Source organism: Tursiops truncatus, chromosome 8, assembly GCF_011762595.2.
Source record: "Tursiops truncatus isolate mTurTru1 chromosome 8, mTurTru1.mat.Y, whole genome shotgun sequence".
In the NCBI taxonomy this organism is placed as follows: domain Eukaryota; kingdom Metazoa; phylum Chordata; class Mammalia; order Artiodactyla; family Delphinidae; genus Tursiops; species Tursiops truncatus.
The window spans coordinates 4489307-4505819 of record NC_047041.1 but is presented as its reverse complement, the minus strand read 5'-3'; the positions used below and the strand labels follow the sequence as shown (position 1 = coordinate 4505819).

At 50.3% G+C, this 16513-nt stretch overlaps 1 protein-coding gene across 5 annotated transcripts in view; it reads left to right on the top strand.

The window, feature by feature from the left end:
* ST14 (ST14 transmembrane serine protease matriptase) overlaps positions 1-16513 on the top strand; it is a 39944-nt gene that overhangs the window by 10916 nt on the left and 12515 nt on the right. For 4 of the 5 annotated variants that reach the window (XM_033861793.1, XM_033861790.1, XM_033861792.2 and 1 more), the window contains exons 2-7: positions 11968-12127; positions 12350-12477; positions 12713-12783; positions 13324-13481; positions 13635-13670; positions 13953-14193. In XM_033861793.1, the coding sequence (XP_033717684.1) occupies positions 11968-12127; positions 12350-12477; positions 12713-12783; positions 13324-13481; positions 13635-13670; positions 13953-14193 (794 nt within the window). Of the gene's footprint in view, positions 1-1966; positions 3084-11967; positions 12128-12349; positions 12478-12712; positions 12784-13323; positions 13482-13634; positions 13671-13952; positions 14194-16513 lie in introns of those variants that run through there. The other variant, XM_033861794.2, reaches the window with a different exon arrangement.

Sequence of the window (16513 nt, the reverse complement as noted above, 5' to 3'; positions counted from 1 at the left end):
AGTTACACGGCGCTGCCTTTATCTCTGTCTTGTTTAGTTTCTTTCTTGTTTAGTTTCTTGTTTCTTAGTTTCTTAGTCTTGTTTCTTGGTTCTTTGTTTAGTTTCTTTCTGGTTTAGCTTCTGGGGGAAGCTGCCTGGTTGTGCCCCTGTGGGCAGATACTTCTGCTCCCAGTCAGGTGACTGGAGTGGGAGAAAGGTGGGCGTGGCTGCCCCAGGAAGATGGTCTCTGGCCAGAAAGGACAGGGCAGGTGCAAAGTTTGTGGGATCAAAGAGACTGGCTGGGTTTGGGGGTGCTGCTCTGTTACACAATCTTGGAGCCCATCTGAGATGGAATTCTCTGGTTGGAATTACAAAAGAGGTTGTGCCCTGGGGGAGCATTGAACTGAGGGCTGGGAGAGGGTGAGACCGGGAGGGCCTAAACTTGGATCTGCCTTGGTATCGGTATCAGGTATAGCAGGTGGCCGGGCTGGCTGACACCAGAGAGCTTGGGGGGCTATCAGCAGATCGCTGGGGTGTGGACTGAGCATTCTCTCCCCTTCTAGGGGTGGACACCGGTCTGGAAAGTTGCCTGGGTCCTGGCACCTGCCTTGGGTAGGCTACGTAATTCTGGCTAGGAAGAGAGAAGTCCTTCCTCCCATCAATCAGTCAGGTTCTAACCCTGCGCAAGGTCAAGGGAAGGGGGTACGGGGTAGAGAAGCAGTACAAAGAGGAAAGTGGGGCAGCCTGACTTCCTAGGACTGCCTGTCTGCCCTCTGTGGCTGGGGGCTATCATTGATGCCAAGGGTCTGAGGGAGGTGAGGTCCCAGCGAGAAAGACTGTGGACCAGGGTGGTCCTTGGGCACTTCCTGGAGGGGCTCGGCCCTGGGCTGTGTCCTCAGGGACAGGCTGGGCTTGGGAGGTGGTGACAGGAGCAGAGCCTTTCAGAGTGGCAGGATGGTGCCTGCTTCCTTACAGCCTTGGGGGCCTCCTGGCTGGGGTCAAGGTTAGCACCCCCAGACCAGTGTTGAAGGGGTGGAAATCCACCAACTCCAACCCCTCATAAAAGAAAGAAGAGGCTTGTATCCACGGAGTCCAGTTGCAGGTGGTGTGGTACCAGTGCCACAGTGGTATGGGCGGGGGCAGGGGTGGCCCTGGGCAGTGCCAGGTATCGGAAGGGGACACGGACATGAAACCTGCAGGAGCTTGACGCTGGCTGGCAGAGAACCACCCGGTCCCGGGCCAACAGTGCCCGCGTTGGCTGAGTCAGCCCCCTGGGACTCTCCGTCCTGCTCTGACCAGGTGTGCAGTTTTGGGTTATTTAGTTTCCTTCAGTGGGAGCTGTTGGCTCTCGGTCAGCTTTCTGTTCTCCTTAGACTCACAGATCTGCAGGTAATTCTGGATCCTCCTTAAGGCCCCGCAGCCTCACCCATTTTCCGGCAGGTCCTTCTTCAGGTGGGGCAGCTGAGGACAGTGACGAGGTTGAAGGGGAAGGGTGAGAGGGTCAAGCAATGAGAAGGCAGAGGGTTTGGGGAGTCCATCACCAGCTGACCGGCCTTGGCTGGCAGAAATCCGCTGGCAGCCTCCGGGGCTTCTAGATGGTGCTAATAACCTATCGTGGGGAGGTCCTGGGCGCAGAAGCCAAGTCCAGCCCCTTGCGCAGGTACCTCGCATCCCAGGCGGTTGCTTAAAATAGGCTGACTGAAACTGACACGACCCAGCTGGCTCCTCTCACTGTGGCGGGCGGTGGGGGAGCCGGGCCAGCAGCCTCCTGGGAATGGTAGGCGGCAGTGTATTCTCACAGGCTGGTTCCCAAAAATGACCTGGGACACAGGCTAGACTTGCGGACCCCAGGGCTCTGCTCCTGCCCTGCTGCATTAGGATCTCCCGGGAGAGGGGCCGGGGAATGTGGATGCTGAGCGAGCGCTGTGCTGCTTTTATTGATTTTTTATCGTTATTTTTCATGGCTAGGCAAGTGTGGAGTATGCTGGGCTGGTGCCGTCAATGGGAGCTTCCTGTTTCTTGAGAATCTGGCTTCTTTTGGGATCAGATGCCCCGGGCTGGTGAGCGGGTGGATTCCGACGTGGGCTTCTTTTCCCTTCTCCTTTGTTGCTTCGATCGTCCTGTGATGAGGAAATCAAGTGTCCTTTCTGTGCCCATCATTTTGCTGGGCCAGGACTGCAGTGGCCACAGGCTAGGTGAAGTCCCCACCCTTGGGAGCCTGCGTATTGGCCGCACGCTGCCCACAGCCTCTTGGATTTTTTTGTGGGTGCTGACTTAACTGGAGAGAGTCCATCTAAGTACAGGGTCCCTTCATAGCCAGCAGCTTGAAGAAGGGGCCTTTCTCCAGTGTCACCCCTGGTATCTCAGTGCTACGTGTTGTACTGTTCTCAGCATCTCCCAGGATGACAAATGCAGTGTTAAGTTTTGGAATACACTCCTTGCTCTGTCGTCTCCGGTGGCCTTGAGCCCATGCTGAGTTTCTGGGGACCCTGGCCAGGATCTGATTGGAACTGGCATCGGGGAGCGGCCACGAGAGTCACGCCGGCTTTGTCTTTCCTCTTGGAAAGAAAAGCATCTTCGCAGTGCCATGGAATTGGCCCTCACCTTGGAAACCCGCTGCAGGTGCTGAGACTGTGCTTTCTTGCTTGAACCATCTCAGGAATATTTTATGGTCCTCATGACCACGGTGGTGGGATGACATCATCATGGAATTGAAATCCATCCCAGCTGGTGGTGGGTACACCGAGTCACAGAACCGGTGAGTGAAGAGCGCCTGCCACCAGCCCACGGCAGAGTTGGGAGTGGCACATGAAGCCAGCCACCCTCGTCTTCCTCTCAGGTCGGTGTCTCCAGCCAGTGACATTACCTCTGCCCCTTGACCTTGATCCTCAGCTGCAGAAGCACATCACCAGACGTCACGTGAGGGCCTTTCGGGGCCCCTCCCAGGACTCTCGGCCACCTCTTCAGTCTTCATCCCCTGCCTTCCCGGCAAATCACACCCAACCTTGGCCAAATGAGGAACAGTCTTTAAAAGGAGAGCCTGGCATGAAGATTTATTTCTTCTCTGTCTGCTTCGACTGAAATCTCGTGCAGATTTTTAGATCGTTAGTATTGTTTTTGCTATTTATAAACGTGAACCCTTACCAGTAGCTTTTCTCCCATGACGACCGCACTGAGCTGCCAATGCCACCTTCCGGCTTTGGATCTGCGGGTCCCCGGAGCCGGTGGGAGAGCGGGTCCTGGTGAGCGAGTGGCCGGCCGTCAGTGTGCGCTTGGGGAACCAGGTAAAGGGTCCTCGCCAGCATGAGGGTTCTGTGGTTGACTTGGACACAGTTTTGCTTGCTAAGCATTTAGCTTTCAGCCCTGGTGAGTTTCGTACTTAACAGGAGTAGGGTGACTGCAAAGGTCTTTCCTATAGCATCAGATAAAATATGCCTTTTCCTTTTTACCTTCTGTAAATTAGTGTTTTGGACAACCACTGACCTTGGGGAGGATATGCATCATTTGTACTAGTGTGCTTAAACCAGCAGAAAGTATGATATTTTCCGGGGCTTCTCTGTCTCCCCTCCTGGATTTTTGGGTGGTACTCTCTCTATCCCTCCAGGAAGTTGGGTGGGGATGGTGGTGATCTGATTTGCCCCTGCACCCCACCCCTTGGGTTTCCCCCTTTGTCCCTTTGGGGCTTCACTCTGTGTGCACCCCTGATGTCTGTCCTCCAGGAAGTCATCCCTTGCTCTCTTGTCTGAGCTGGCCTTGAGCCAAGATCCAACTCGAGCTGGCCGGGGAGAAGAGGCCATGAGAGTTGCATGGCCTCTGTGTGTGGTAGGCCAGCACCTGCTTTACAACACTGTGTTTTGTATGTGCACCTGTAAATGTGTTTACTTTTACGAAAGACAGGACAGGCAGAGGCAGGCACCAGCATCCTCCCTCTTCTGTTGGCTCTGCAGTCTGTAGAGAGATGGTTAGTGTAGGGAGAAGGTTATGTTTTCAGTTAAGCCCGAACGGATGGGAGCTCCCTGCCACTTGCTCCCGGGGGCCACCCAATCCCGGGCATCCGTGAAACCCCGGCGAGGGTTGGTGTGGCTTGTCCCGCTTTGCTGCTTTACTGGCTTCACTCCCTTTGTGACTTTGGACAGGTCACTCCCTGTCTCTCAGCCTCAGTTTCCTTATCAGTGAAAGGACTGGGTTAGGCAAGATGATCTCTAATATGCCTGAAAATGGAGCCAAGAGTAGGGTAATAAAAGGAAGTCGTCTAGTTACTGATTAAACAGCATTTCTGGGCTGAGTGGAGCCTGGTATTCACAGTGCAGGGACGACCAGGGCCCTGCCTATGAGCCAGCGCCATGGCTGACAACTTGCTCCACGGCCAGGCTGGGGTGGCCCTTGGGCTCCGCTGTCCATGCTGTTGGCCACCTTCCCCTTCCCAAGGAGTTTGCTTTCCCATATCCCAGAATACTTGCTCCCTGAGTTCTGGAAGCTGACCAGGGAGGTAGAAAATCAGGATCAAATCTGCAGCTGCCACCCAGTGACTGTGTGGTCTTGCAAGGTCACCATTTCTCCCTGCCTTTCTGTAGAACGGCAGTGAGGGCACCAGTCACGCATGATTCCAGGATTGTTGTGAGGCTTGGGTAGGAAAACAGTTGTGAAATTACCCTGTACATTGAAAATAAACATATGAAACTATTATGTTACATTTCTTCCAACACATATAAACATAGACACACAGGGACTTGAGAGTCTGCCTGCCAATGCAGGGGACACGGGTTCGAGCCCTGGTCCGGGAAGATCCCACATGCCACGGAGCAGCTAAGCCCGTGCGCCACAACTACTGAGCCTGCGCTCTAGAGCTGTGAGCTACAACTACTGAAGCCCGTGTGCCTAGAGCCCGTGCTCCGCAACAAGAGAAGCCACCACAGTGAGAAGCCCGCGCACCGCAACAAAGAGTAGCCCCCTCTCACCGCAACTAAAGAAAGCCCGCGCGCAGCAATGAAGACCCAATGCAGACAAAAATTAATAAGTAAATAAATAAATAAAACATTTGTTGCGTTTTCAGTAAATCTCGAGATCCGGTGATGTAAGTCCTCCAGTTTTGTTCTTTTTCAGGGCTTGTTGCATTTCTATGTGAATTTCAGAAGCAGCTCATCAGTTTCTAGGAAGAGCCTGCTGAGGTTTTGATCAAGATTGTATTGACTCTGTAGGCAAATCTGAGGAGAACAGACATCTGAACTCTCTTGAGTCTTCCAGTCCATGAACACAGGCTATTGCTTGATTCATTTCTGTCTTTTAAATTTCCTCTTACCACCATTTTGTAGTTTTCAGCATACAGGTGTTTTGCATCTTTTGTCAGATTTTCCCAAAAGTATTTCATATTGTTGATGTTATTGTAAGGGTTTTTCGTTTTGTTTTGTTTTAATTTCCAGTTGGTAATTGTTAATGTATAGAAGTACAATAGATTTTTAGATACTGATCTTATATCCTACAACCTTGCTAAACTCACTTATTATTTCAATAGCTTTTTTGACTTACAAAGCTGCAGTAATGGAGACAGGGTGGTATTAGCATACAGATAGACAAAGAGATCAATGGGATAGAATAGAGTCTGGAAATAGACCCGTGTATAAAGGGACAACTAACTGATTTTTGACAAAGGTGCAAAGGCAATTCAGTAGAAAAGGGATAGTCTGCACAACAGATGATAGTGGATATCCATATGTAAAGGGGAAAAAAAGAAAAAAAAAAGAACTTTGATCCATACCTTGCACCATTAAAAAAAATTTTTAACTCAAAGTGGATTCTAGACCCAAATGAAAAACCTAAAACATTAAAACTACTGGAAGAAAATATAGGAGGAAATCCTTGTTGCCTTGTGTTATGCAAAGATTTCTTGAATACAGCCACAAAATCAGAATCCATAAAGAAAAACCTGATAAATTGGACTTCATCAAAATGAAAAACTTCTCTTCTTCAAAAGACACTGTCAAGAGAATGAAAATCCAAGCCACAGACTAGGAGAAAACCTTTGCAAAATATATATCTGATAAAGGACTTGTAACCAGAATACAGTAATAAGAAACTAAGCAAACCAATTTTTAAAACTAGGCAAAAGATCTGAAGAGATACGTCACCAAAGAAGATAAACAGATGGCAACCAAGTACCTGAAAAGATGCTCAACGTCATTAGTCAGTAAGGAAAAGGGACTTAAAACCACAGTGAGATACCACTATACTTCTGTTAGAACAGATAAAATGTAAAAGACTGACCACATCCAGTTTTGGATAGGATGTGAACAACTGGATTTCTCACACACTGCTGATGGGAGTGTAAAATGGTGCAGTCACTTCGGAAAACAGTCGGGCAGTTTCTTAAAGAGTTAAACGTACAGCTGTCATACAGACTTGCTATTCCACTCAAGGTATTTGCCCCAAAGAAATGAAAGCATATACCAGTACCAGGACTCATACAGGAACGTTTATAGCAGCTTTATTTGTAATCCCCCCCTACCTGGAAACAACACAAATATCCATTAACAGGTGACTAGGTAGACAAATTGTGTTATATCCATTCAATAGGCTACTACTCAACACTGGAAAGGAATGCACTGTTAATATAATAAACATAGTAACACAGGTGAATCTCATATGTTGCATAAAAGTAGTGTTGAGTAAAAGTAGTCAGACAGTAAGGAGTACATACTGTTTAATTCCATTTATATAAAGTTCTAGAAGAAGCAAACTAATCTTTACTGATGGGAATCGGATAAGTGGTAGTTTGGGGACAGGAAAGGGAGTCAGGAAGGAAAGGAGGAGGGAAGAGCCAGGAGGAAACTTTGGAAGGTGATGGATAGGTTCATTATCTTGATCATGGTGATAGTTTCATGGCTGTATATATATGCCAAAAATTGTACACTTTAAACATGTACAGTTTATTTTACGTCAGTTGTACCCCAGTGAAACTATTTTAAAAATTCCATAGAAGGTTTATGAGAGTAAGTTTTTTAAAAAATCCCAAAATAGAACTAAATGACAAAGAAATGTAAAGTATGAGAGAGGGGGAAAAAGCCAGATAGGCATGTAGAGGATGTACTCCTTTAAAAACATTTATTTTATTGGAGTAGTGTTGATTTATAATGTGTTAATTTATGCCGTACAGCAAAGTGATTCAGTTACATATATATATTCTTTTTCATATTCTTTTCCTGGTTTATTACAGAATATTGAATAGTTCCCTGTGCTATACAGTAGGACCTTGTTTATCCATCCTATATCTACTAGTTTGCATCTGCTAATTCCAAACTCCCAGTCCAACCCTCCCCTGCCCAACCCCCACTCCCCATCTTGGCAACCACAAGTCTGTTTTCTATGTCTGTGAGTCTGTTTCTGTTTTGTAGATAAGTTCATTTGTGTCGTATTCTATTTTTTTTTTTTTTTTTTTTTTGGCTGTGCCTTGTGGCTTGTGGGATCTTAGTTCCCCGACCAGGGATTGAACCTGTGTCCTCAGCAGTGAAAGCGTGGAGTCCTAACTACTGGACCACCAAGGAATTCCCATGTGTCGTATTTTATATTCCACAGATAAGTGATATCATATGGTATTTGTCTTTCTCTTTCTGACTTACTTCGCTTAGTATGATAATCTCTAGGTCCATCCATGTTGCTGCAAATGACATTAATTCATTTTTTTATGGCTGAGTAATATTCCATTGTATAAATATACCATATCTTCTGTATCCGTTCATCTGTAGATGGACATTTAGGTTGTTTCCATGCCTTGGTTATTGTGAATACTGCTGCTATGAACATTGGGGTGCATGTATCTTTTCAAATGATGGTTTTCTCCAGATATATGCCCAGGAGTGGGATTGCTGGGTCATATGGCAGCTCTATTTTTAGTTTTTTAAGGAACCTCCATACTGTTCTCCATAGTGGTTGCACCAATTTACATTCCCACCAACAGTGTAGGAGGGTTCCCTTTTCTCCACATCCTCTCCAGGATTTATTATTTGTAGACATTTTGATGATGGCCATTCTGCCTGGTGTGAGGTGGTACCTCGTTGTAGTTTTTTTTTTTTTTTTTTTTTGCGGTACGCGGGCCACTCACTGTTGTGGCCTCTCCCGTTGTGGAGCACAGGCTCTGGACGCGCAGGCTCAGCGGCCATGGCTCACGGGCCCAGCCACTCCGTGGCATGTGGGATCTTCCCGGACCGGGGCACAAACCCGTGTCCCCTGCATCGGCAGGCGGACTCCCAACCACTGCGCCACCAGGGAAGCCCTATTTGTAGACATTTTGATGATGGCTATTCTGACTGAGGTGATACCTCATTGTAGTTTTGATTTGAATTTCTCTAATAATTATTGATGTTGAGCATATTTTTGTGTGCCTGTTGTCCATCTGTGTGTCTTCTTTGTATATTTTGGAAATTAAGCCCTTGTCAGTCACGTCATTTGCAATAGATGATGTACTTTTAAGCTTTGGTGTTCTGAAATTTCAACATGATATCTTTTGTTATGTGTGCTTTTTCATTTATCTTTCTCACCATTCAGCGAACCCTTTCAATCTGAAGAGACGTACCTCTCTTTGGTGCTTGGAAGTATTCTTCTAGCATTTCTCTGAGTACATCCTCTGCCAGACTCAGGAACTGGGCTCAGGTATTTATGGAAGATAGAGATGAGACACGGAAGGGCATTGTTAGAAACCCCCAGAGCCCCACCTCCATCCCAAACAAAACTACTCCTACCCATGAGTCCCCCATAAGGGATGGGAAATCAGTTTCTCCAGACTTGAGGACAGCAGGTGCCAGAGGCTGGAGTGAAGGGGAAAACAGTCTCTTCTCTCCCATGTTCTGAATGGTAGTGGCTGGGTTAAATCACCCCACCCAGAAGATTAGAAAACTATTCTCTGCAGTAACTAAGCTATCCCATAGAAAAGGTCTACACAGCCTAGCAGTTGGGAGTGCCCAGAAAAATATCTGGCTAGCCGCTGAATTGTGGCCCAAAGTGAAGCCACCTGTGGACAAGCCATGCCCACAGAGCTTCTGAACAACCTTTAGGACTTCATTCCTAAATATGGGTAAACAGCCACACATCCTCAAGCATTTGAGGAAAGCCTTCAACACGGAAGAGAAAGTCAACAACAGAGAAAAGTTACTCAATAGAAACATCAGGATGAGAAGACTTTGCCTCCAAAATTCATAAAATAAGAGAGAACTCTTGGAAATGAAAGTTTTGATAGCAGAAATGAAAAACTCAATAGAAAGATTACAAAACAAGATGGATAAGTAAAGCAGAGGATCAGTATAATAGAACTTACAGAAAGAGAAAGAGAAAATGCAGGGGAGGACATAATCTACAAAATAATACAAGAAAGTTCCCCAGACTGAAAGATACGAGTTTCCAAATTCAAAGGGCAGGTGGAGAGCTCAGTGTAGTGAAATTTAAAGACCGAATTCAAAGCATTTACTCAAGACTTTCAGAGAAAGATAACAAATCATGAATAGAAAATAATGGATTTGTACTATTATCATATTTCTCCAAAGCACAACTAGAAGCTGGAAAACATTGAAGCCTTCAAAATTCTAAGTGCAAATTATTTGAAACTTATAGTCCTATACCCAGCCAAACCCAGAATTAAGGTCCTTCTAAACATGTGAAGTCACAAGAAACGTGCCTCTCTGGAAACTACTGAAGTATGTGTTCCACCCAAATGAAGTAAACCAAGAGAGATGAGACATGGAATCCAGGAAATAGGGGTTTTAACACAAGAGGGAGTTGGGAGTTCCCCACAGGTCCAGTGGTTAGGACTCGGTGCTTCCACTGCCATGGCCCCGAGTTCAATCCCTGGTCAGGGAACTAAGATCCTGCAAGCTGTGCAGTGCAGCCAAAAAGAAAAACAAAACAAAACAACGACAAACCATACACACAAGAGGGAGTTGTAGGAACTTCCCAGGATGATGGTGGAGGAAGTTCCAGACAGCACTGACGGGAAAGGACAGAGTGCCCCCAGGAGGAAAATGAAACGAGAAGTTCTTCGACAGGCTTTATATGTGGAAGATGAGAAGAACATTACAGTGCTCTTAGATTGTGTGGAATGACTTGGGTATATGTTAAAAAGAAATCCAAGTAAATGAAGGTTCACAGCAGGAAAAACAACTCAGTTGTAGTGAGAAGCAAACAATAGTGAACAGTGTTTTCAAAGGCTAATAATGAAAACATACAGTATGGATATAATTTGTTTTAAACTTTAGCCCCATAACTATTGGGAGGATGGGTGAGAGACAGAGAAGGAAGGACATTGAAATCCACCCTATCATAATAGGAAATCAGCTGATTATATTTTATATAGATGAATCAAGTTACTGGTATTGGCATATTATTTAGAAATATGGAGACAAATTCCAGAACAAGCAGCTTGGAAACATTGTAAGTGCCTCTGGGCTGTGTTTTTTATTTTCTTTTAAAAAATTTATTTCTTTTTGAGATGTAATTGACATAATAAGATGTACACCGTGTTGATTTGATACATTATATGTACATATATTTGATACATATATTATGTATCATTACGTAATATGTACATTATATGTACATATATTTGATACATATATTGTAATATGATTACCATGGTAGGGTTAGCTATGGGATGTATTTCTGTGTTTGATATTAGATAAAGTCACAAATATAACCAATTAGGAAACTAAAGTTAGAGAAGCGAATATCCAGATGGGGCAGGAGTGGGGAGAATCTTCCACAACAGTGAGTAAATAGGTAATGTTTGAATGTGACAAATCATGAAATGGCAGTTCAAGGCCATCATTTACAGTTATGAGCTTAATACCAAAACAGCCACATCTGTAAACTTAAAAATGGCCACATCTGTGGAATTTGGGGTGGGGCTACTGCTTTTATTACACACCCTGTTGGAGTAGGTATGAGGCAGTTAACTCTAAAAGGGCCCAGCCCGGGACTTCCCTGGTGGCGCAGTGGTTAAGAATCCGCCTGCCAATGCAGGGGACACGGGTTCGAGCCTTGGTCCGAGAAGATCCCACATGCTGTGGAGCAGCTAAGCCCGTGCGCCACAACTACTGAGCCTGCGCTCTAGAGCCCACGAGCCACGACTACTGAGCCCGTGTGACACAACTCCTGAAGCCCGTGCGCCTAGAGCCTGTGCTCCGCAACAAGGGAAGCCACCGCAGTGAGAAGCCCGTGCACCTCAACGAAGAGTGGCCCCAAGCTCGCGCGCAGCAACAAAGACCCAACACAGCAAAAAAATAAAATCAATAAAATTTAAAAAAAAATAATCATAAATGAATAAAAGGGCACAGCCCCTCCCCGGGTTTAGGGCAGCAGATAGAGTGGGTGCGGGAGGGTGGAAAAGTTGCCTACCTGTCACCGCGTGCCGCAGACACCTCGCCTGCCCGCCCGTACTCATGCCCCCCTCTTCCTGGAGACCCCCCCGCCATCCTGTTTGTTGAAAGTTTTGTTTGTTTTTCACGCTCTCGGGTCTGAGCCTGGGTGTGGATTCCAGTAGAGCCCTGGCCTTCTCAGCCCACCTTGGGGTCCTGGACTGGGAGCCTTCAGGCTCAGGGCAGAGTGGCTTGTCCTGCAGTGGCACGGCAGAGCTGCCCAGTTTACTGACGTCTTTCTTTTGGCCGGTTAAACATTGGTGGAGCAAGGGTTAGGGTCAGGGCATACGGCGCAGCTTGCCCGAGGCAATCCTGGCCCTGCGCTGGGCCCTCTGTCCTCACATCTGTGCATCCTCCTGTGTCAAAGATGATTCATGTAGCTGACAGCCTCAACGACTGGGGTCAGGTGGGCTGTTTGTTTCCCTTTTATTTAAACTCACAGTTCTTAAGCAGCACGTGCCTGGGGATGCGTGGAGGGGAGGCCACTGCTCCTTCCTCCTGGCTTTTCCTTCCTGGGTGGACCTGACAGCGTGGAGAGGTTCTGCCTGAGGCCGGGGGTTCTGACCGGCAGTGCACTGATTTCTCTGTTCAGAACATGAATGGCTTTGAGGAAGGCGTGGAGTTCCTGCCGGCCAACAATGCCAGGAAGGTGGAGAAGGGCAGCCCGCGGCGGTGGGTGGTGCCCGTAGCCGTGCTGGCTGGCCTCCTGGTGCTGTCCCTCATGGCGGGGCTCCTGGTGTGGCACTTCCAGTGTGAGTGGACCCTCCTCCAGGGGCCCACCCGGGGCTGCCTGCTGTGAGCGGGAGGGAGGGAGGGTGCGGTTTGGGGGGAGGGAACGGAGGGCTCCTCCCACGGGGAGGTGGTGGGGCTCAGGGTCTGCTCCCCCGGGGTGGCTGAGGGCAGCTGTGACAGTGGGGGGACAGGAGGGCGTGTGTCCCTTCCTCTGACAGCCGTCTTTCACTGTTCTCTCACAGACCGGAACGTGCGGGTTCAGAAGGTCTTCAATGGCTACCTGAGGATCACGAACGAGAACTTCCTGGATGCCTATGAGAACTCCAGCTCCACTGAGTTTGCAAACCTGGCCAAGAAGGTGAAGGAAGCGGTGAGTCCCGTCCCTGGGCAGAGCCCAGGCCCTGCTGTCGTCTCTGGCACGCGCACCCTTGCCCAGCAGAAAGGAGGCTCCCCTCTGCTCCCAGATGCCTGGGCTGGTGTGCGATGTGGGCTCCCGGGCACCTGGGAAGGGGCCCCGGGTCCCAGGAGGGAGGGAGCGGCCTGGGTGGGGGCCCGGGGTCATGGACGCTCTCTGGACCCCCATCAGCCTCCTCTCCTTCCCTCAGCTGAAGCTCTTATACAGCGGGATCCCTGTCCTGGGCCCCTACTACAGGAAGTCAGCTGTGACCGCCTTCAGGTGGGTGCTGGAAGGCCGGCGGAAAGGCGCTGCTCTGGTGCAGCGTCTGGGCCCTGCGGAGTGATGCGGCCGCGAGGTCCTGCCTAGAGAGCCAAGGCCCCAGTCCTTGTCCTGACTTTATCTCCAAAGTACTTTTGCTTTTGCTAGTCTGACTGAATCCCTGTGGGTGCTGTGTGGCAGGTGGCATTGTCAGCCCCTTTCAAGCTCAGGAAGCAGGCTCTAGAAGCTGCGCTCAGTGCGCCCAAGCTAGAGGCAGAACCCAGACTCCATTCCAGGATTCTTCCCGCTCGTGAGCCTGAGCTGCACTGCCCCCCGCAACACAGCACGTCTGCTTGGGCGTGAGGCTGTGAGAGGAAGAGGCCCAGGCCTCGGGCTCAAGGGATCAGCAGGTGGGTGGGCGTACAGGAGCCTGGGGGCCGGCCCGGCCTGGAGAAGGTCTCTTGGTGAGGCCCCTCGGGAGGCCTTAATCCTGCCCCGTCTCCAGCGGGCACCTGGGAGGGCGTGGGCCCCGGCACCTCAGGCTCGCCCCTCTCTCCCCAGCGAGGGCAGCATCATCGCCTACTACTGGTCGGAGTTCAGCATCCCCCAGTACCTGGTGCAGGAGGCCGAGCAGGCCATGGCGCAGGAACACGTGGTCACGCTGCCGCCCCGAGCCCGCGCCGTGAGCTCCTTCGTGCTGACCTCAGTGGTGGCCTTCCGTGAGTGCAGGGGCGCCGGGGCGGGCATCCCAGGGCCAGTGCCCAGGAGAGGAGACTGCCTGCTGGCCGGCCCCTCCCTTTAGGGCAGTAAGGAAGCAGGAATACGGAAATAGACGCATCAGTAAATGCTTTACTCTCCCTCTTGCTCTTCAGCCACTGACCCCAGAACAGTACAGAGCACCCAGGACAGTAAGTATCCGCCCTCCTCCCAAAGGAGAGGCGGGGGGTATGTGGCCAGATGCCCCTTCAGTCAGGGGGGTCCCCCAGAGTCACATGGTGGTGATGGCCAGCACATCCCTCTGCCTCTCCCGGGCCATGAGAAGCCCCCTTCCCAGTCTCTCCCGGGTCCAGAGCAGCCTGGGACGCCTCAGAGGGGCCAGGTCTGGCTGCCTCTCCACCTCAGGCGGGGGTCCTGGTTGCTCCCCTCGTGGCCCTGCCCAGCTCTGCCCCATATCCTCTTGCCCCACACAGACAGCTGCAGCTTTGCCCTGCACGCCCGTGGCAGCGAGCCGACCCGCTTCACCACGCCCGGCTTCCCCGACAGCCCCTACCCGTCTCACGCCCGCTGCCAGTGGACCCTGCGGGGGGACGCTGACTCCACACTGAGCCTCACCTTCCGCAGCTTCGATGTCGCGACCTGTGATGAAAGTGGCAGTGACCTGGTCACTGTGTATGACACCCTGAGCCCCGTGGAACCCCGGGCTGTGGTGCAGTGAGTGTCCCGGGCAAGTGGAGGTGGGCAGCGGGAGCCTGGCGGCTGCCCGTGATAGGCTGGGCCTCCGGAATGACTGCAGTGGAGGCTGGAGGTTCAGGCCGCTGCCAGCTTGCAGGCAGCAGAGAGCAGGCGTGGCGTGGTCCTCGGCCCGAGCTGCAGGGGAGCATCTCAGAGGTGACTGTCAGCCTGGGCAAGGATGCTGGAGGCCCACAGGTCCCTAGATGCTGGGCACTCCTTCACCTGTCTTTTACCTGCCGGAGTGGAGGTGCCACCTGCTGTTGTATCCCTCTCCCTCTCCCTCCTCCCTCCTCCCTCCTCCCTCCTCCCTCCTCCCTCCTCCCTCCTCCCTCCTCCCTCCCCCTCCCCCTCCCCCTCTCCCTCCCCCTCCTCCCTCCTCCCTCCTCCCTCCTCCCTCCTCCCTCTCCCTCTCCCTCTCCCTCTCCCTCCTCCCCTCCCCTCCCCTCCCCTCCCCTCCCCTCCCCCTCCCCTCCCCCTCCTCCCTCCCTCCCTCCCTCCCTCCTCCCTTCCTCCCTTCCTCCCTTCCTTCCTTCCTTCCTTCCTTCCTTCCTCCCTTCCTCCCTTCCTTCCTTTTTTTCTCTCTTTCTCTCTTTCTTTCCTCGAGACTTGTGGGATCTTAGTTCCCCGACCAGGGATTGAACCCAGGCCCTGGCAGTGGATGTGCCGAGTCCTAACCCCTGGACCACCAGGGAATTCCTCCACCTGCTGTTGTAAATGAAGGTCTCGTTGTTACTCAGTGATAGTGAGGTCAACAGCTGAAAAGATGGGGCCACACAGGGCCATATGGGGAAGCACCAGGGTCATCAGGAGGCAGAGGGGGCTGGAGGAAAACGTGGGCAAGAGCCCTTGCTGTAGATTCTCCAGGAAAGGCAAAGCAGGGCAGGGCAGCACCTTCGGACCGGCTGGTTTGAATGACTCCAGCAGGCTCTGGGCCCTAGGGCTGTCTCCAGTCGTCTGGTACCTGGGTGATCAGGGTAGATGGAGAGTGGCCTGGAGCAGGGGACCTCCACAGAGAAGGTGTCGGGGTGTGGGCTCTGGATTAGTTAGTCTGCCTGTGAAAGTCTCACCCCAGTCTTTACTGTCTCCAGGGATTGGCTAGCCCTGGGGGGTGGGCTGCCTTTCCAGGCCAGCAAGCCCCAGGTATCAAAGCATTGAGGTTATAGTAAATAAAAAGGCACAGAGAGCAGGCACACACTACTATATATGAAGCAGATGAACAGGGACCTCCTGTAGAGCACAGAGAACTATTTTCAATATCTTGTAATAACCTACAATGGAAAAATCTGAAAGAGAATATATCTACGTATAACTGAATCAGTTTGCCGTACACCTGAAACATTGTAAATCAGCTGTACTTCAATTAAGAAAAGGCATACTGCACCTGCTGAGGGTGCCGAGGTGAATCGGAGGCTGCTGGTGGGGGTGACCTGCCTTCACTCGGCTCCCCCTGCCGCTCCCGACTCAGTGGACCAGAGCCTCCCACTGCTGCCTGTGGAAATGAGCCGGGCACACGTTTCACAGCTAAAAAGGTCTGAACTTCAGGCCCAAACCAGGAGGGAGCCATCTGCCGCCACAGCTTCACAGCCAGGACTTCGGTCTAAACACCCTTTTCATGCAGGGTTTCTTTCTGTTTCTCTAACTGATTGACTGTACAACAAATGAATACCCGGTCCTGGGCGGCAGGGTGGAGAACAGACAAGCACGAAGAGGACAGACGCCACTCATAGTCTTCCTATCTGGAAATAATCACTGTTAAATGTGTGTTGCACGTTCTTATAGAATTTTTTGCTACGTGTAGGTTTGTGTATTTATTTTTAAAAAAGGGTTATGTGGCACACGTGGTCTTGTTATGTGCTTTGTAAAGATGGCGTATGTTAGGATCATCTTCCCAGGTGAGTAGCGTGTCTCTGACTGTCACTGGTAATGGCTGCAGGCTGTGGCGTTGCTTAGTGCACATGACATGCTCTTTGGCCCTGAGGCCTCTGGAGCCTGAGTGCTGAGTCTGAATTTCAGGCCTGCCACATTTTTTTCTTTTTCTTTTTTCTTTTTTTGGCTGCACCGCACAGCATGTGGGATCTTAGTTCCCCAACCAGGGATTGAACCCATGCCCCCTGCGCTGGAAGCACGGAGTCTTAACCACTGGACCACCAGGGAAGTCCCCTGACACTCCCCTGGTGGTCCAGTGAAGTGGACCACCATTTTTTTTTTGAGGGGAGGAGATTTCTTTTCTCCATTTCTTTATTTATTGACTCTTAAATTAAAAAAAATTTTAAACTTTATTTTAATTTTATTTTTAAAT